Consider the following 22,859-nt stretch of genomic DNA (forward strand, 5'->3'; position numbering starts at 1 on the left):
TCCTTGTCACGTACAACCAGGGATTCGAAACCACGCCTGTCGACTCAATGACAGACTTTATGATACAGCGCGCACACGCTAACCATACAGCCATCCAACCCCCCTAGATAGTAGGAGACTTCAGGGGAGTGGAAAATGCCATAACAGAATTGAACACCCTATAGTCACGAAAAAAATATCAGATAGCAACGCATAATATACGGTATAATATAAGAGCTTTTATTTATTTGGGGGTTGGCTTGAACATTTTAGTCAATTCCTTGGCATTTGAGTTCAATGAATGGAACAAATGCTTGTGAACGAGAGGATAAGAAATGGGACACCTGTTTTGTGAGAGTTGACAGAACCTTTATAACTAACACTATAGGGACCGGGTATCATTCAGATTTGATGAAAAAAGGAAAGAAACTGAGCACAAACTGGGCGGTTTTTGATGAATCTTGATGGTATTTAATACTTTCTGCATGGCAATCTATTAACTGAATATGTGTATTAGATTATAAATGGTAAGCTCAGTTTCTTTCCTTTTTTCATCAAATCTGAATGATACCCGGTCCCTAGTGAACTGGGGGATTCACTATAACGGTAAATATGATAGTGATAAGATATATAGGCTTGTACATTACACAATGATTTCTTTGGGTTGTATTCCTGCTTGTTTCAAATTTGAGTGAAGTCTGTGTCACTACAGGCCCAGGACTGTACAGCGTATTTTCCATCTATTGACCTGACTATTGATCAATAACTGTACCGTACCGTTAGGAGCGACATCTTTTGGTTTAGTACAAATAATATCTCTGAAACACTCGGGTTTGGCAAGAACATGATGCTAGCAGTAGTTTCATTTTACTTTTACAAGGTTCTCAAAACAATTGTTGAGTTGCCTAACGTGTGTGTTTCTAAATTCTATTTCTTGTTCCAACTTTCTGTTATGTTTCATAAAAAAAGTAGTCTTGATTATCCCAGCCTGTCAATCAGACGTAGTAGAATGGTCGGTAAACTGGTTAAGCGAGACTATAATTTCAAAACAAGGTCATGTAACCTATTTTTTACTCACAAGTGCCGGATGTTATGGCCGACACTCGTTACCATTTTTCAGTGTATTATTTATGGATGGTTAAGTGGTCATAGCTTATTAAGTACAACATGACCGTTTATTTAGTGACTATAAATGTGCGTAACTGATTTAAGGCTTGGTATATATGTATATAAATATTGTTGTGTAATTGTCGAGATTTATTGGAGATATTTATTTAAGGTGGGCCACCCTATCTATAGGTATTTTTCCCCCGCCTTTCGAAGAAAGCAGGGGACTATTAAAATGGGTTCGTCCGTCTGTCTGTCCGTCCGCCCGTCTGTCTGTCACACTTTTTGGGACACAATAACTCTCTTTCTAATTGAGCTAGAATGTTCAAACTTGGTGTATGTGTTTATTAGGTATGCCTTGATGGAGTTCGAAGATGAACATTTTCTGCTTAGGGTAAGCAGAGATGAGCAATTTGATTGGTTGATGCTTTGGGATACGATAACTTTAGTTCTAATTAAGTGAGAGTGATGAAACTTGGTGTATAGTTTCATTACATCAATACCTTGACTAAATTCGATAATGAGCATTTTCTGCTCAGGGTAAGCAGAGCGATAAGCTATTTGATTGGCTGAGACTTTGGAACACAATAACTCTCCTTCTAATTGAGGTAGGATGTTCAAACTTGGTGTAGTGTTCGTTCAGCAGATCAGTGCCTTGATGGAGATTGATGATAAACATTGTATGCTTAGGGTAAGCAGAGATAAGCAATCAGATTGGTTGATGCTTTGGGGCACGATAACTATTGTTATGATTAAGTGAGAGTGATGATGAGAATTTTCTGCTTAGGCTAAGGAGCGATAAACAATTTGATTGGTCAAAACTTTAAAACATAACAACTTTGTTTTTAATTGAGGTAGAATCTTTAAACTTAATGTAGATGTTCATTAGGTGAACGTCTTGACTGAGTTTAATGATTAACATTTCGAGCCAAAGCTAAATAAAGATAAGCAATTTCATTGGTCGATGCTTTGGGAAAAGATAACTTTGATTCGATCTGATAGAGAGTGATGAAACTTATAGTGTATAGTTGCTAATCAGTTTGATTGCTTGATACTTTTGAAAAAAAATAAAAATAAATGTGCAATTATTAATATGTGTCATCTACTTATTTTGGGATTTCGGTGGCGGACATCAGCCTCACTGTTGGCTTGTTTATTAAATTAAAACAATCAATGAAAATCTAAATTGCAATCTTAGAAGAAATATTTATCCGTTTCTCGCTTGCTTCAACAGTAATAAATATATCAATATTATAAATATAACAGGCCTGCACCGGTTGAATATTTCATCATCCGATTTACACTCTTGCCGATCTTATTATTTAATGTTATTCTGATTTTAATTTTCTGAATACTTATTAATATCTACTAAATGCAATGGGTATGATTCCACGCTGAAGCTGATACAGGTGTGGCTAATCCCACATGGGTAACATATTGGACCCAGATGTATTATTTTATATGTGGTAGATGCCATATAGATAAGATATTGGCCCCAGATACACATGTGGGTAATCCCATATGGATACCATATTGAACCCATATACATAATATACATGAATGTGGTTATATCATATCCATACCACACAGGCTTCTGGTGCACATATGCGTAATCCTTTCTGTGCACATTGGTTCACAAAACTAAAAGTTATATTCAATAATGAACTTATACATACAAATAAGTAATACCATATGGATACCATATTGGCCCCAGATATACGAAAGTTATATGTGATCCCATACAGATACCATATTATCCCCAGATACACACATGGGTAATCCCATATAGACCCCATATTGGCCCCAGATACACACACTATAAGGTCAGATTATCAATGTAAGAAAGAAGTAAGCATTATATCATTTGGCTGATCTCTGTGATATTAATATATACACAACTAAAAGTATGGATTCAATAATGAACTTATACATAGACTAATAAGTAATCCCATGTTGGCCCCAGATATACAAAAGTTATATGTAATCCCATACAGATACCATATTATCCCCAGATACACACACAGGTAATCCCATATGGACACCATATTGGCCCCATGTATACAAAAACAGAGTTGTTAACGTGGGTAATCCGATATAGATCCCATATTGGCCCCAGATACACACTCTATACGGTCAGATTATCAATGTAAAAAAGAAGTAAACATTATATCATTTGGCTTGTCCCTGTGATATTAATATATATATATGAAAATAAAGTGTATTTGCATACATTTGTATGTGGTAAGATAATATGGGTCCTATATGGGGACCTTGTGGTATCACCTGGGCCCACAGCCCATTTTTTCCCCATATGGTCCCCATGTTGCAATGTTTATGGGGTTTGTATGGCCACATTTTCATGTTGAAGTATATTGTTGTCGCCCTGTCCATCCGTCCGTCCATTCACAATTTGTTTGTGGACACTCTACAGGTCACAATTCTTATTCGATTTTGACAAACTTGAAATATAGGTTTACCTCCGAAGATCTTGTTTCCTTTCAATATTGGCATGTATAGGATCGAAACTTCATGGATTATGGCCCTTAAATGTATGAAAAATCACATTTTTAGCTTGTGGAGTGTGGACACTCTAGAGGTCACAATTTTCATCTGATTTTGATGAAGCCTGAAATGCATGTTTATAACCCAAAGATCTTGGTTCCTATTGATATTCGCGCATATCAGATTGTAACTTCCTGAATTATGGCCCCTGATTGTAAGAGAAATCGCGTTTTTAGCTTGTGGTCCATCTAGAGGTCACGATTTTTATCCAATTTAAAAAAACATTCAAATATATCACCGCAACACCATTAGGTTGATTGAGTCTGAATTTCGTGAAAATCGGATCAAAACTGTCAGACAAAATGGCCGTTCCTTGTACGCAAATAGTGTTAAAGAAACTTAAATAAATAATGTATCTATCCCAAAGACCTTGGTTTCTTTCAATATTCGCACATATCGGACAGTAACTTCCTGGATTATGGTCCCTGACTGTACGAAAAAAAAACCCAACATTTTTAGCTTGTAGACACTCTAGAAGTCACAATTTTTATCCAATTTTAAAAAAACGTTTAAATATGTCACCATTACACTCTAATGACGGTTGAATTTGAATTACGCAAAAATCAGACCAAAACTGCCTGAAAAAAGGGCCGCTCCTTGTAAGCAAATAGTGTAAATATATGGTATGTCAAGGTTGTTGACCCGCGATTAGAAGTCACAATTTTGATCCGATTTTTGATGAAACTTGAAGAAATATATCTTTATAACCCAAAGATCTTGGTTCCTATCGATATTCGCGCATATCGGATCGCAACTTCCTGAATTATGGCCCCTAATTGTTGGAAAAATCATATGGTTATGTCCCGGAGATTTCGGTTCCTGTAGATATTCATGCATATCGGATCATAACTTACTGGATTATGGCCCCTGATTTTACAAAAAATAGCTTCTTTTTTTTAGCTTGGTCTCTGTCCATCTCTTGCAGAATGTGGGTGTATCTTGCGTGCCAACCTCTTGTTGTTTATACAAGTATATAGGTCAGTATATATTGATTTTACATGGTTCTGCCTGGTCCATTGTGACCAAAAGTCCTACCATTCCACTACGATAATGACGCAAGATAATAAAATTGCATCAAAATAAATTAAATTCTCCAGTTTGTGCTTGGAACTAATTGGAATTAGTTTGAAAATATCTTGACCTATTTCATACTGTCGCTGGTTGTAGTTATAATTAGAACCATGTAGCAAAATTTCAAGCTAAAAATTTTGATTGCAGGCCTATTTGATAATTACATATTTTTTTATATTTATGCACATTTCAGGGCAGCATTTTGTGATATCAAAAAAGATGAAACAAATTCTGAGCTGGAGGTAAAATAAAATTAAAATTACACTACATGCATGCTCATCATTTGTATGCGCTCACATTTTCATGTGGACATATCTTGTCTCCCCTGTCCGTCCGCCCGAAATTTGTTTGTGCGGACACTCTACAAGTCACAATTTGTATCCAATTTTGACGAAACTTGAAATATAGGTTTATCTTCCTTTCGAAATTTTTATGTATGAACTGTAACTTCTTGGATTATGGTTCCTGATTGTACGAAAAAATCACATTAAAATGGGCCTGTCCATCTGTCTGTTCGTCAGTCTGTCTGTTACACTTTTTGGGACACAATAACACTCCTAATGGAGCTAGAATGTTCAAACTTGGTGTAGGTGTTTATTGTCTCCTGCCTTTCGAAGAATACAGGGGACTATTAAAATGGGTTCGTCCGTCTGTCGGTCCATCCGTCTGTCTGTCCGTCCCATTTTTTGGGACACAATAACTCTCTTTCTAATTGAGCTAGAATGTTCAAACTTGGTATAGGTGTTTATTAGGTCAATGCCTTGATGGAGTTCAAAGATGAGCATTTTCTGCTTAGGGTAAGTAGAGATAATCAATTAGGTTGGTTGATGCTTTGGGACACCATAACTTTAGTTCTAATTAAAGGACCAATCCCGATAATATTTTTTTAGAATAAACTGCTTAATTTTGTGTTAAAATCCCTTAAAATCCTTTCTTTTGGACCGAGCAACTAACTCAATATATATGTGATACGTTTTCAAACAACTTAAACCCATCAGTCTTTATCTGGAATGGAGACCGGTGTCCCAAGCTGTATTATGCGGTATCTGGATAAAACCAGACTTTTATTTTATAAAAATAATGTGTAGGTGAAATTTACCTTTTGCTATCAAGCACATTACATGGGTCATTCATTTTCTTTGTATTGACCTCTAAAGTAACGGGGATCGATTATCAGGTAACCCAACAAAATAATTGACCCGAAATCTTAAAAGGGTTATGTGTCCGGATAAGAAGTTTTGACATTCAAGTCCAAACGACTCAGTATTTTGAGCTGACATTTTACGACAAGATAAATACACCATTCCGCTATATTTTGAAAATTAAATTTCATATGACTCAGACTTTTATTTTTGAGACTCTGTTGAAATAGGGATAGTCCCTTTAAGTGAGAGTGATGAAACTTGGTGTATAGTTTCATTACATCAATACCATGACTAAGTTCGATAATGAGCATTTTCTGCTCAGGGTAAGCATAACAATAAGCAATTTGATTGGTCGAGACTTTGTAACGCACTTACTCTCATTCTAATTGAGTTAAAACTTAGTGTAGGTGTCTATTAATTAGCCGAATGCCGTGATGGAATTCGAAGATGAGAATTTTCTGCTTAGGGTAAGCAGAGATAAGCAATTTGATTGGTTGATGCTTTGGGACAAGATAACTTTGATTCTATCTGATTGAGAGTGATGAGACTTAGTGTCTAGTTGATAATCAGTTTGATTGCTTGATACTTTTGAAAAAAATAAATGTACTATTAATTAATATGTGTCATCTATGGGGCGCCATTTGTAAAATGATTATTTAATTTTTTTTATAGCAAAAAACATTAGATTTAACTCCGAATATATATATTTAGATAAATATTAGAATAAAAATGGCATATATGTATTGTAGCTAAATTCAAGTTTTTGATCTATGAAAAAATTTCAATGTTATATCTTGATTTCACATCGCTTAGTTAAATATATAGCTAAACTATATGGTTAGCTAAATATAAAATTATTTAGCTAAATATATAATTATTTAGTTAAATATATAAATATTTAGCTAAATATATATTATTTAGCTAAATATATATTATTTAGCTAAATATATAAATGTTTAACTAAATATTTTAACATTTAACTAAATATATATTTAGCTAAATATATATTATTTAGCTAATTATATAATGGTTAACTAAATATATAAATGTTTAACTAAATATTTTAACATTTAACTAAATATATATTTAGCTAAATGTTTAAACATTTAACTAAATATTTAGCTAAATATTTATATATCATCAAATCTCTTGTTTTGGTCTTAATATTCAATGCTAAATGTCAAATATGAAAATAGAGACAAATCAAGAAATATTTATATATATTATGTTAAATATTGAGTTTTTGTTGTATTTTTAGTTTAAATATTAAAAGTGAAAAATTTGCACAAAAGTCGAGATTTAACTATATGTATAAATTTAAATTAAATCTAGTGTTTTTTGCTATATAAAAAGCTAAATAATTAATTTACAAACGGCGCCCCATAGTCATCTATTTATTTTGGGATTTCGGCGGGGGAACATCAGCCTCACTGTTGGCTTGTTAAGTGAATGCCTTGATGGAGCTCGAAGATGAGCTTTTTCTGCTTAGGGTAAGCAGATATAAACAATTTGACAGTGATGAAACTTGATGTATAGTTTCATTAAATCAATACCTTAACTAGGTTTGATAATGAGCGTTTTCTGCTCAAGAGGGTAAGCAAAGTGATAAGCAAATTGATCGGTTGATGCTTTGGGACATGATAACTTTGGTTCTAATTAAATGAGAGTGATGGAACTTGGTGTATAATTTCATCGTATCAATACCTTGACTAAGTTTAGGTAAGCAGAACAATAAGCAGTTTCATTGGTTGAGACTTTGGAGCTCAACAACTTTGATTCTAATTGAGTGATAGTGGTTAAAATTCGTGTATAGTTTCATTACATCAATGCCCTGTAAAAGTTTGATGCTGAGCATTTTCTGCTTAGGCAAAGAAGAGACTTAATCTGATTGGTCGAGACTTTGTAACACCATAACTCTCCTTCTAATTCAGGTAGAATGTTCAAACTTGGTGTTGGTGTCTATTAGGTGAATGCCTTGACGGAGTTCAATCATACACATTTTCCACAAAGGCTAAGCAAAGATGAGCAAGCTGATTGGTTGAGACTTTGGAACATGATAACTTTGGTTCTGATTGGGTGAGAGCGATGAAACCCCCTACTATATATTCATTATATCAATACCTTGACTAAGTTCGATGATGAGAATTTTCTGCTTAGGCTAAGTAGCAATAATCAATTTGATTGGTCAAGATTTTGGAACGTAACACATCTGCTTTTAATTGAAGTAGATAAGATTACTTTTATTCTAACTGATAGAGAGTGATGAAACTTAGTGTATAGTTTCACTACCAGGTACTTCAAAACCTTGACTTTTATTCTTAGACTAGTATAGATAGTCAGTTTGATTCCTCGATACTTTTTGAAAAAAGATGAATATGCAATTAATTAATATCTCTGTCATTTATATATTTTTGGATTTCAGTGGAAGACATCAATCAGCCTCACTGTTTGCTTGTTTTATTTTAGCTCGTTCTCTGTCCATCTCTCGGAAAATGTGGGCGTATCTTGCATGGCAACCGCTTGTTTTAAAGCTTGGGAAAATTGTTCATCAAGGTGTAATAAAAAAAAAACATCAACTTTCAGCAATTTTGAGCTGAGTTATCTTTATGGTACAGTTTGACATTTTAAGCTTGTTGAAAGTAAAAGGGTTACAGGAAAATGTTCACAATAGAATTTTTCAAAACTTGTTCAGAATTTTTCAATAGTTAATCGCAAAGTTATCCACCCTGTTTTAATTTCAATTGTATGAAGTATTGTGAACTTGATACGAAGCAGAGTTTTTAAAAGAACTTTATAAAGTACAATAAGATACCTATTGAATTAAATCATTTTTTTCGATCATAAATTATGAATGTATTTTGTAGAGTTACAAATATATTTCCATTCACATATTTTGACCAAAATCCTCAAGATTTTCCTTAGACCACATATATAATTTCTTAGTACAGAATTCAAAATGGGTTTGTTAACTATGATTTAGACCTAGCATGGATGACTCTGCTGCTGGTGGGAGCATATTAGGAAGCCTGCCAAATCCCTATCTATACAATATTGCATCTATGCAATTATCATGTGATATAGGATTAGATAACTACTACAGATGGAGTTATTACCTTTGCCACAAACATTCTGTAAATAAGGAAACAACAAAAGCTTTTTGACTGAATAAGATGAAACCAATAGCAGTTCATTGTTAACATATAAAGATATGTCCTAGTCTGTGGGGAAACATTCAAATACATGTACATAGAATAATTAGATAAAACCGTGTCAGCTAATGCTGATCAACACAATTATTGTCACAATGTCAGGAGTAGTTTTTTTTTCACTTTTTCACTTATTCTAGATCAAATACAAGGACATCATTGCCCTAAGCAAAGAGGCAGTTGAAGTGGCTTTTGATAAACTTAGTTTAGTTAGGCATTATTTCGTTTTATAGGACAACGAAATAGTCAATTCGTTTGACCTAATGGGCCTCCGAGAAGAACTCTTGAGAGGAATCTACGCCTATGGTTTTGAAAAACCTTCAACTATCCAACAAAGAGCTATTATTCCCTGTATAAAGGGTGAGTGAATAAATAACCAGATTCCTTTTTTGGACATTTTTACAGTTGTGTAATAGTTTTATTTTGTAAAAATGACATTGATTAAATCTATTAGAAACCTTTCTATTATTCCTGTAGAAGTAGAGTTATCTGAATCTCTGAGGTACTTTTCAAAGAAATATAAACTTTCATCCCCCTCCCAAATTCTATAGTTCCCATATAATAGCATGAAGTCCAGTTTGTATGTCACTAAAAATGTTTTTCGGTGTGACAAATTTTCAATGTTGATATTTAGTTTAAATGTTTTCTTGACATGTGTTTGCAGAAAATAAGTGTTTTATATGTTTTTTAGTTTTCAAATTTATTAGTTTCTGATCACCATAATATCAATATCATATTCCTTAGTTTCTAATATCATAAGGTCAATATCATATTCGTTAGTTTGTGATAATCATAACTTAGTATCACATTGCAGGAAATGATGTTATTGTTCACTCTCCAGCTGGAACAGGAAAAACTGTTGTTTATTCTGTAGCTGGTTTACAGAAACTAGATCTTAAAGATGTAAATACACAAGTTCTAGTTATGGTTCCAACTAGAGAATTAGCTATAGCGGTAAACTTTTTCTGTTTGACATTTTTATAGTAATTAAATGTGTGCATAAGAAAACAAAATGTTGAAATAAACAAACAACAATGAATTGATCAAGGAACAAGGTAGGAGTATCCACTATCCTGTGCAGAAGTCAAATAAATTAGAGATTACCGACTCTGTGGTCATTGTTGAACATTCCCTTAAAGGACAATAGTGGTGTCAATCATTATCACATATGTGATAGAACTGGTTAAACCCGTTCCAGATATAATTTTATCACAGAGATCATTGCCACGATAGATGATTAATAAAGGTTTCAACAAACGGAGGTGTCGAACGCAAAAGGAAAACACGAGTTATCCTTCTAAATAAGTGACTGAAGTGACGAGTGATAACATATACACTGCGAATTTCTTCTCACTAATAATTTCTTCGAAGACCAAAAGTTGTTGTTCAAATAAGAAATTGACTCACTAGATAAGAGAAAACGAAAAAAAAAAAATTAATTAGAAAAAGTCCGTGCATTACCATGTTTTTAATAAGTATAGAATGAATAAAAACAAGGGAATATTAGGACTATTTCTATTTTTCTCGTGTTTTCTTACCCAGTGACATTCAATTACTTTTTTGAAATATCAGATATCCTCTCACGGTCTCATATAACAACTTTTGGTCTTCGAAGAAATTATTAGTGAGCAGAAATTCGCCTGTGTATCTGTATCACTCGTCACTTCAGTCAGTTATATAGAAGGATAACTTGTGTTTTCCTTTTGCGTTCTTCAATTTCATTTGTTGAACCCTTCATTATTCACCTAGCGTAGCAATGATATCTCTGTTGTCCTTTAAGTTGTACAATACTATTACGGCATCACGATTCCACAAATGAGCAGGTGTATGTCCTGCTAAGTATTCCTTTATCAAGATGAAGATGATAATCTAGCTATTGCTAATTCATGATATCTTAAATTTTAAAATTATTTATAATTAAATCAAAGAATAAATAAATTAGCACTTTGATTTTTCACCCATTTCAAAGGGATCATGGCTTCTGTGTTTTTTCTTATACGTCCACATTTTCACGTGGACGTATATTGTCATCGCCCCGTCCGTCCGTCCAGTCCACAATTTGTTTGCGAACACTCTACAGATCACAATTATTTATTCGATTTTGTCAAAACTTAAAATATAGGTCTGTCTCCCAAAGATGTCAGTTCCTTTTGAAATTGGCATATATTGGCATAACTTCATGGATCATGGTCCCTGATTGTAAAAAAAATCACGTTTTTAGCTTGTGGACACTCTAGAGGTAACACTTTTCATCTGCTTTTGATGAAACTTGAAATGCCGCCCTTTGTACACAAATACTGTAAAATATGGTATATCAAGGTTGTGGATCCTCTAGAGGTCATAGTTTTGATCCAATTTTGATGAAACTTGAAATACGTGTTTATAACCCACAGATCTTGGTTCCTTTTGATATTCGCGCATATCGGATCATAACTTCCTGAATTATAGCCCTTGATTGTACTAAAAATCATGTTTTTAGCTTGTGGTCCCTCTAGAGGTCATTCCGAGCAGAACAGGACATTAAACCCCATTCCGTTTCATCTCATTTCCTCTAGAGGTCACAATGTTTATCCGATTTAAAAACGCGTTTGAATATATCACCGTTTCACCCTAATGATGGGTGAGTTTGAATTTTCGTGAAATCAGTCCAAAACTGCTGGACAAAATGGCCACCCTCGTACGCAAATAGTCTAAATATATGGTATCTCAAGGTTGTGGATCCTCTAGAGGTCACAATTTTGATCCGATTTTGATGAAACTTGAAGAAATATATCTTTATTACCCAAAGATCTTGGTTCCTGTCGATATTCGCGCATATCGGATTGTAACTTCCTAAATTCTATATGGCCCTTGATTGTACGAAAAATTGCTCTTCCCAAAGATCTTGGTTCCTGTCGATATTCGCGCATATCGGATCGTAACTTCCTAAATTCTATATGGCCCTTGATTGTACGAAAAATTGCTCTTCCCTAGCTTGTTTTCTATCAATCTCTTGCAAAATGTAGGCGTATCCTGCTTGGCAACCGCTGGTTCCTGTTAAGCTTATAAATGCTTTTTTCAGACCCAGAAAATAATTGAATCTGTTGGTACATATATAAAACCTACATGCCATGCTTGTGTTGGGGTAAAAATATACGAGATGATCAAAGTCGATTGGATAATGGTGCCCATGTTGTACTCGGTACACCAGGTCGTTTATGCAGCTTGATACAGAGAAAATTTCTGAGTAAGTTTCATTGATTTATGAAATGCTTAAAATTGCTACCCATGTTTGTAAGTACCTATATTATAATAATAGAAAACGTTTTTAGTAGTTTGTGTTAAAGCACACCACAGACCTGCTAGCATTCGTTGACCGAACAATGTTTTCCGACAAAAATTAGCCGGTGTACGTTGGATTTCAGTACGATAAAAACATTTGTTGCCCGAACGATGTTTACATTGAATTTCAACAAACACCAAAGATTTTATACAGACATCCAATCAGTATTTCGCCAATGATCATGTGGTACCCAAATGGCTGACGTCGCCATTTTGTGACCACTGTTACATTAGTAGGTTCTCAGGGTTTATTGCATGATATGTGGAGATATTTGTCAACTGTGAGCTATGCATGAAATATAAAAGAAAACTATAATTTTATATTATAAATAAAATACAACAGGACTTTTATCAAATGAGCAATATCATGATTACATAGAGCAATACCATTTCAATGAAACCAGGAATGTAGATGTATCATACACCATTAGTGTTGCTGTTGTTTTATTGTCTGTCCATCCGTCCGTCCGTCTGTCCGTCACACTTTTTGGGACACAATAACTCTCCTTCTAATTGAGCTAGAATGTTCAAACTTGGTGTAGGTGTTTATTAGGTCAATGCCTTGATGGAGTTTGAAGATCAGCATTTTCTGCTGAGGGTAAGCAGAGATAAACAATTTGATTGGTTGATGCTTTGGGACACAATAACTTTAGTTCTAATTAAGTGAGAGTGATGAAACTTGGTGGATAGTTTTATAACATCAATACCTTGACTAAGTTCGATAATGAGCATTTTCTGCTGAGTGTAAGCAGAGTGATAAGCCATTTGATTGGTTGAGACTTTGGAACACTATAACTCTCATTCTTATTGAGCTAGAATGTTCACACTTGGCGTAGGTGTTTATTAGGTGAATGCCTTGATAGAGTTCAATGATTAACATTTCGAGCTAGAGCTAAGCAGAGCTAAGCAATTCAATCTGGTAGAGATTGATGAAACTTAGTGTTTGATTGCTTGATACTTTTGAAAAAAAATAAATTTGCGATAAATTAATATGTGTCATCTATTTATTTTGGGATTTTGGCGGGGGAACATCAGCCTCACTGTTGGCTTATTATATTATGTTTTTTGTTAATATTTTGACATTATTATTATTATTATTATAGGAACAAACAGTATAAAACTGTTTGTACTAGATGAAGCTGATGAACTGATATCAAAAGGCTTTAAAGATCAGATTTATGATGTTTTTAGTGAAATGCCAACTGAAATTCAGGTAATTCCTCCTCTGTAGTTACAACAAGTTGTTATTGTTATGGTTATCAATGTCTACAAGTTGGGAGTTCTTGTCACAGATTGTTCATTTGGTCACACGGACAAACCCCATCAAAATTCAGAGTTAACACCCCATTTACATTCATCCAAAACTTATAAAAGATTGTGAAAGAGATGGGGCAAAGGTCTTAATATAATTGAACTGATTTCAGATCTAAAGGACAAATGTTTTTAGTTAGAGAGACTATGATGATAACTTCTTCTAATCAAAATAGATTTATTAAAATGGCAAAATACTTCTTCCAATCACTGCATTTGCATTCTATTGTTTATTAACAAGTCAGTCCAGTGCCAGATTTGGATGGAGAGAGGCCGTATAGGCTATTCCATGTGTGAGGCCCCTCCTAATCTCTTAAAGGGACAATAACACTCTTGCTGGCTTGACAGCTCCAGAAAATAAAAAAATAGCCTTATTCTAAGTACTAGATGTGATAGTGTCCTACCTGTTGTGTAAATTATCCATTAAATCCTATTTTACTTGTCCAGAGGGTTCAAAATTATTTTTAAATCCAAGTCACATTTGAAAAGCTTTACGACAGGCTTTTTAAATCATTTATTTGAATTTTTCCAATTTTTTTAAAATTGGGTGTGTTAAGATGAAATTTGTATCATCAATTAATTGGAATATTGTAAAATAGTACAATTTGTTGACCAGAATAAAGATTGGGACATATTATTCAATTACAACAAGAGTGGTATTGAGCCTTTAAGTACTAGAGTAAGATGAAAGTGTATTACAAACACAACTAAGCTAAGCCAAGGATAATGAGGATGTTTAAGACTACATAGCATGTAAGAAGGCTTTATGACAGTGTCAAAAATATTATACACCTTTTGTTGTAGGCTCTTTAGATCTTGAGGCCCTAGGCCAGAGGAATTAGAGAGAGGGGGAGGAATTGGGTTTAACATCCACTCGACACAAACTAGGTCATTTCGAGACTAACATATGGTTCAATTTTATTTCATTTTGTTCACTTGTGTGTAAGGGTCATTAGCAGAGGAAGGAAACCGGAGATCCTAGAGAAAACACATGAGGTTAGACAGGCGACCTTACTCCTTGTCACTTACCAGCCGGAAATCGAAACCACACCACTTGACTCAATGATAGACCTTATGATGCAACACGCACATGTTAACCATTAGGTCACCCATGCCCTGACAGAAGAATTGGTTAAATGTAAATGAGATATAAATGTTATATTACAGGTCATTCTGTTGACTCCTACCATGCCAACTGATCTACTAGAGGTGACAAATAAAATTATGAATAAACCTATCCATATCCGATTCAAGAATGTACACCCTCTTGAGAGATTTCGCCAGTTTTATATTTCCACAGAAAGTGAAGTGAGTGTCTATAATTTATTCAGTTCCCCATTATTTTATGAATTGGGATACAGAGTTTCGCTCGAAAACCTAGTTCACTCACACTATATGCCTAAAGGAGATTCTCGAAGATTCACTTTTGGAAGTAACTATGATTGTTTGGATATCGATTATTAGGATGCTGAAAAGTCATTTTGCTTGTTATTGAAAGGTTCTTTTGATATTCAACTTTTTGAAATTTGAAATTTGAAAATTGTTTAAGGAATGGAAATTGGATACATTATGTGATCTGTATGAGACACTCACTATTACCCAGGCTGTTATTTTCTGTAATACAAGGAGGAAGGTAGATTGGTTGACTGAAAAAATGACCCACAGAGATTTTACTGTATCTGCCATGGTAAGTTGTTGCTATTTATATTATTATCAATATTAAATCTTAGTATAATTAGTTTCTTTGCTGTGTACTGTGAATTTGTATATTGCTCTGAGAAAGGGATGGAAAATTCCAAAAGAAACATTAATGAGATGAATCATACAGAATTATTTCTAATAGACAATTTTATGCAAGGGGAACTGCACAATAAAACACTAAAAGACCTAAAGATGCAGGAATATATAGCATACACAGTACAATTTGATATACTTTTCCAGAAAGATATACAATGGAAGTGAACAGAATTTAAAATTTTAACAAGGAAATCTGTATTATGTTTCAGCATGGAGATACAAATAAGAAAGAATGTGATAAAATTATGGGAGAATTTCAGGCCGGATCAACTCGTATTTTGATAGTAACTGATGATTTAGATCAAAGTATTGTTTTCACACACGTCCGTCTGGTCATCAACTATGATCTCCCAGTAAAGGAAAATTATCTTAACAGGTTATTGCAACACTGAACTTAATGATTGTATGATTAGTTTTTATTTCTAGCCTTTTATTAATCCACAAGGATGATTTACACACCTTGAAGAGCAAGATATTGAATATATATATTATAATTTCCCTGAGTTAATTTATTGTTATTAAGATAAAGAGCTTATCAATTTTTATACACCTAAATTTTCATGTGGATGTATATTTTCGTCACCCCTGTCCGCCTGTCCGTCGACAATTTGTTTGTGAACACTCTACATTTTTATCAGATTTTAACGAAATTTGATATATAGTTTATCTCCAAAAGATTTTGTTTCCTTTCGATATTGGCATGTATTAGATCGCAAATTCATGGATTATGAGCACTGGTTGTACGAAAAATGATGTTTTTAGCTTGTGAACACTGATCAAGAGGTCAGTTGTTTATCCGATTTTGATGAAACTTGAAATATAGGTTTATCTCCATAGTACCTTGGTTCCTTTCGATATTGACAAGTATCGGACCGTAACTTCTTGGATTATGGCCCCTGATGTACGAAAAGTCACGTTTTTAGCTTGTGTTCCCTCTAGAGGTCACAATTTTTATCCTATTTAAAAAAAACGTTGAAATATACCACCGTTACACCATAACAATGGTCGAGTTCAAATTGCATGGAAATCGTATCAAAACTGCCGGACGAAAACGGACGTTCCTCTAATGCAGATAGTGTGAAAGTGCCAGACAGACTGGCTGCTCCTTGTACGCAAATAGTCTAGAAGTAAATTCCTGGAGGATGGCCCCTGATTGTTCGAAAAATCAAGTTTTTAGCTTGTGGACTCTCTAGAAGTCACAATTTGTATTCAATTTTTAAAACTGTTTAAATATATTACCGTTACACCTCAAATTTCGTAAAAATCTGACCGAAACTGCTCAAATGGCCGCTTCTTGTATGCAAATAGTCTAAAAGTATGGAATACCAAGGTTGCAGACCCTTTAAAAGTTACAATTTGTATTTGATTTTGATGAAACTTGACACATGTGTTTATAACCCGAAGATCTCAATTCCGGTTGATGACTTCCAGGATTATGGCCCCTAAATTGTACGAAAAATTGCGTTTTTTAGGTGGAACCTCTTACTAGGCTCGAGAGGTTTGAATATATCACTGTTACTTACACACTAATATGATGGTTGAGTTTAAATATTATGAAAATCAGACTGAAACTGCTTGACAGAATGGCTGCTACTTGTATGCAAATAGTGTAAAAGTATGTAATACCAAGAATGTTTACCCTCTAGAAGTTTTTATCCATCTTAATGAAATTTAAAAATATATGTTTATATATATGTTTCCCGTCCATGTTACAATAGAATTTATGTAATGCAGCAAGCAAAAATAATAGTTACAAATGAATCCATCTGGGCAATAAAGGCAGGCTACTGACGGAGTCTAGCATTTGTATGGGTATAAGATCTAAATTATTGTATCATTACCTTGTCCAGATACATCGAACTAAGTCTAGTGAACTCAAATTTATCTTTTTTATTTCAGATTAACCCACATAAGATACAAAACAGGTAACCAGATTGCTATTAACTTTGTCATTCGTGATGATAACTGTGTTTTACGTGACCTAGAATCAGTCTACAATACTTCTATAGAGGAACTGCCGATGAATTTGGGAGATCTATTATAACCGTCACGTGTAACAATTGAAATGATTATCTGTTATATTATTGAGTATTTGTATATTTTGTATGTTTCAAATAAACACGTGCACTCTTTATATTATTCAGGCCCATGTACTTCTGTGTGATGAGGAACACACCCAATTACTTGCCATCGCTTTAGATCATAAGATCTGTCATTGAGTCAAGTGACATGGTTTCAAGTAGGGTTGCCTTCTCCACGAAATGAACTAGTCTGTTTTGAGTGGACGATAATCCCAATTTCTCTATGTTTCTTTATTTCTTACTAAAAAAAATAAAATCGACAACTTGAAATATATTTGAAAATTTGAATAATTTATTAACAAGATATATGAAACTGTACAAAGTTGACTTAGTTTAAACATAGAAAAAAAAATCTTAGATGATAACCGTGAGTAGAAATCGCAGAATGGAAAAAGTGATTGCATCACATACAAGTACAATACTGTTATAATTCTATTAGAGACGAGATTCCTACCACATGTACAAATAATCACTCTTTTTTTTTTTAAATTAAGATCATCACAAATTGAACAAGACATTAACAATCATTTTGTGAAATATGACATCTTTGGCAATAATAAATATGTCAGGATTATATTAAGATTAATCTATAAAAATTGTTTGCTACAGACTTAAAAAAACAGGTCTGCATTCAAAAATCAATACATATCTATCTTCCATAATGGATACTATTCTTGATGAGGCATTATTTATATTAAGCAGTTAATTCAAATTAAAGAGTTCGATAGCTTGTATCACACGAGAGAGTCAAAGAAAAATCAAATTTGACTTTTAACATGTACCTCATTGAAAATTGAAATGGGTTTATGTTACTGTAACTTTTCAAAGTGGGTAGCTGGCCAGAAACCTCAGTGTGCATATAAAGCTATCATATGATATAAAATCTGCAGATTTTATTAGGTAGCATGTCTGGGTTTTGAAAGCTCAATAAGCTGATAGAAGATTAAAATTATATGCAAATTTAAGAAGTTTGAATAAATGTGCATGAAACTTTTCCACGGGGATCCATTGATTATAATGCCATAAAAGAATTATTAATGTCTGTTTTGTACTAAATACAGTCCTGTTGATGTCTAGAACAATACAATATTCTTTCACTGAAAAAAAATCTCATTATCATTCACAAAAGATATATAATGGGGGAAATATAAAATGACTGAAAGGTGCTTAAAGCTGTTTGATAATTGAGGCACAGTTAGGTAATTGGAATGTTAAATTCACAAATTTCTGGTGATCTAAACAAAATTTGACTAGTATTCATGTTGATAAGTCCATCTATTATAAAGTAAACAATCATTCACAAAACACTTGCCACTTTATACTTGGGCTCCAGCGCTTTTCTCCTTTTAGCCCTAATATATGGAGATATATTTGTCTTAGATATAATTTTTGGCAGATGTGTCTTTTAAAGTAGCACAAATTGTGTGTGTGTACAGATTGCCAAAATTTTAACTGAAGCTCTGAGGTACTTTTTTGAGGAAATACAAATTTTCAATTATCCATTTACATTGGCAGTAAGTTCTGCAATATTGGAAGTTTTCCTTAAGTAAGTTAATTGTGTTCAATGTTGAATTCCATAATGGTGCTTGGACAGTGTGAACACAACTGCAAAACTTGAATAGACAGATCTTCAAACATATTAGTTTTGAAATACATACATCTCCACAATAATCCTGATTCCAGAAGATGAGGACAAGCAATCTGACATTATTTGAGAAATTGGACAAATGGAATCTAGTTTTACTATGAAAACAAAAATAAATGTTTAACTACATATCAGTATCTAACCATGAATTGTCTGAATAATTTATTTTTTACATAGATACTTCGCAAACATCCACAAGGTAGACAATTCATGCTAAAAGAAGACACTACTTGCCTATGACATCCTCTTTTGACTATTAGTCAATTGGCTATCATTTGACATAGCTTAAAAAACTGAATTAAATTTTATATAATATGTAGCATTTTAAAACTACATAATTAAGTACAGGGATACAATAAGCATACAATCAAAGGAAAACAACATATTTAAGGCACATTCTTTCATAACAAACCAAAAAGGATATTTGAGATTTAAAAATGTTTTCTTAAAGTGTGCACATCAGAAGCAACACGAATCTATAACACAAACTAATTTAAGTTGAATATCAAGCTATTCATAGTAAAACTCCTATAATGAAAACAGGACACAGATACATGAGGTTTTGTTAAAAATCAAGAATAAAATTGGCATTATATTTGTTTATTTGTAAAAACTTTGTTGAAAATACATAAGTATATTCTATCGGGACTTTGTTTATATGAAATGTTCTGTAGGTACAAAATATTGCTAATATAAAAATAGAGCAGAAATTAAACAATGATCTATCATATGATTCTATTCATATTTTAAAGAGTAGGAATACAGTTCTATTAATTAAAATCATTCGGAATTTTATTTCATTCTTATGACAATCTAATTCACATACTTTATTCTTTATGCCATGCATTTTACATTTTGTAATGGCTATTCTTTAAAAGTAAATGATATAAAAGTCCAGCCCAATTTTTTGATTTAGGCTGATTGTAAGTTTTATTGTAGGAAGGAATAAATGTAATATTTAATATAAATAATAAACAACATCTATATGTACAACATACATTGTATTATTATTATAATAATAAAATTTGCACTAGTATTTATTACTCTGTGTATATGAAAATCATGATTCTTACAAAATTACAAAAAATATACTTCACACATATATAGACGAGGTTTCTAATTACTTTGACACTTGAGGTGAAGTTCTTTTACAAGTACAAAAGGGGGGGGGGGAGGGAATATACATTTATTTATACAAAATAGTACATATATCAAAATTATATTGTATTATACACTCTGAATATATAGAGATTGGACTTCTACACTAACATTACAGATCAACTAATATCTAATCAAAAACAAAACCAAATAAAAAAACTGTGTAATTCTGAATCATTGTTTGAAAGGACAAATCAAGCCACACACACATATATTGCAATATATTCAAAGTTGTTCAATTTATAAGTTTCATACATTTCTAATAGTACTAATACCCTTTAAAAGATGACCGCTCTATGTCCATGGTGTATTACGCACATTACAGGAAGCAATTCAAATCACATTATGTGTTATTTGAATCGTACATTGTTTTGTCAATTTGTACAATATTATTTCTATACATTGCTTCTCTGGATGTTAGACACAATAAATCAAGTATATGTCAGGCCTTTGAAGCATTTAGAGATGGGGGAGGTATGAAATCCAAACACAAGAGTTAAAAACAACAGGTCATCCTAATCCTGACCCTGAATTTTCAGAATGGAAATTACCTCACCATTGCTCTATGCATCTACAAATGTGTATTGCCTGAAAGTTCAAACTTTTATAACTAAATCTCATCCATTAACTATAACACACAGATATGGAAGACAACTTAAAACTAAAACATATATTTCCAAATACAGAAAAAAACCCAAATATAATGAAAAATTAGTTGCAGGTCATATCCACTAATTTTACAGCCTCCATGTTAGCAAGTTTCTCAAGACATTTTATTTTGAATTATTTAGGTTCATTTTATTTTCAAATATATTTGCTAATACTATTCTCTAAAATGACTCCAAATTGGAGACCACTACATTAGATAATATCTGTTCTGTATTAACAAGATTTGCATTATGACGAAGACTTTTTTTCATTTTATGACAATTTAACAATAATATATGTGAGTGTTGGTCATAAACACAATATACAGACACAGTCAACCCATTAGACCATGCATTATGGGATCCAGTCAAAGAATTTCCATAAAATAAAAGTAATCAGTATAAAAGTTCTGTTTGTCAAAAAGGGTACAGAAACATCCATCTGATACAAGAGTAGTCAACCAAAAAACTGACCACTACTATATAAGTTTCATGAAATTCAAAACTTGTCTACATTTGTTGAACAGTTTAGTGGACATACAGACAAGGCTGACAATTCAATTTAAAAGTGTAAAAAGGAGAATCAAATAAAAATACTTTGACATGGTTTGCTCAAGATTAGACCAAGAAGTGAAGATGACTGAATGTGTACCTCAAAATAATGTGTAAAAAAAAAAGAAATTACACACGAAATACAAGTATGTAAGTAGATAATAAATATGTGATAAATTCTGCAAAATAAAAAAATGACTAAGATAATTGCTACATAAACTGACAATTATTGGAACTACATGTAGTTTATGGACTTTGCGGAATATACCTGTGACAAATATATAGTGTATAATATATATTATGTGAATATGCAGATAAATAATATAATAATATACGTATATAATAATAATAAATATGAAACAGTTCTTTGGTTGTTGTTAACAATGGCACAGACCTGCTGCACCCAACATACACAATTATAAATAAAGAGATCAAGTGAAAATATAAACATTATAAAACAAACAATAAGTGTATGAAGACAAAACTATGCAACAAAGAATTCATAAACTTGACACTACTGTTAGGAAAAAAACAACTTCTACAGTTTTTCACTCCTTACACCAAGACACTTTCACTTTGACTCTCAAAATGATGTGTGTAAAATTAGCACTCCACATGCTATATTTGAATATTATTATGATGTCTACTCTTGCACTTTTAAGCTTATGATGTTTGTATTTGACACTCAGGATGATTTGTGTATTTTGACTCCTGAGATGATAAGATCTGTATTTGACCGCTCCATGTTTGCCCTTAAAAAACATAGCTGCATTTTACTCTTATGCCATGACATCTACACTTCACTCTGCATATCAACATATCACGACTTCTGCATATTAAGTCAATATCACGATTTCTCTATTTTGCGCCCACTAACACACATTTTTACTCTAAATTCCTCTAGTTCAAAAATACTACACTCACTCTGTTCACTCGCTCGGACAGTAGAACTCACTGAACATCATCCCAAACACAAAATGTCTGCTATGGAAACAGGTAGCTCAAATATCACTTAGAGTATACAGCTCAAGAGTTCATCCATTTTCCAGAAACAGATACTATGAGACAGTAAGAATTAGAACTGGTAAAATAGTTTTTCTAAGGCAGCCTCTCGATTAATAAGTTCTCGTATTCCTTGTTGTATACGTTTTAAATGACCAACTTTCGTTACACCTAGATCCTGTTGAAAATAATAGAAATGACTTTTACATAGATGGAATATATGAAGCCTCAGAATTAGTTAATAACAAAAGAATGTTGTTAACACAATACTATGG

The 22,859-nt window shown here is 32.9% G+C and overlaps 1 protein-coding gene and 1 pseudogene across 4 annotated transcripts in view; one reads left to right on the plus strand and one right to left on the minus strand.

Moving 5' to 3' along the window:
• The first annotated feature begins 1,042 nt into the window (after positions 1-1,042).
• On the plus strand, positions 1,043-17,859 carry LOC126809995 (eukaryotic initiation factor 4A-II-like; annotated as a pseudogene).
• The window catches only part of LOC126830918 (diacylglycerol kinase delta), a 130,374-nt gene continuing 125,365 nt past the window's right edge, over positions 17,851-22,859 (minus strand). For all 4 annotated transcript variants that reach the window (XM_050561431.1, XM_050561422.1, XM_050561439.2 and 1 more), the window contains one exon: positions 17,851-22,762. In XM_050561431.1, the coding sequence (XP_050417388.1) occupies positions 22,658-22,762 (105 nt within the window). In that variant the 3' untranslated portion in view covers positions 17,851-22,657. The remainder of the gene's footprint in view (positions 22,763-22,859) is intronic.

The sequence above is a fragment of the Patella vulgata genome, chromosome 1 (assembly GCF_932274485.2).
Source record: "Patella vulgata chromosome 1, xgPatVulg1.2, whole genome shotgun sequence".
Lineage (NCBI taxonomy): Eukaryota > Metazoa > Mollusca > Gastropoda > Patellidae > Patella > Patella vulgata.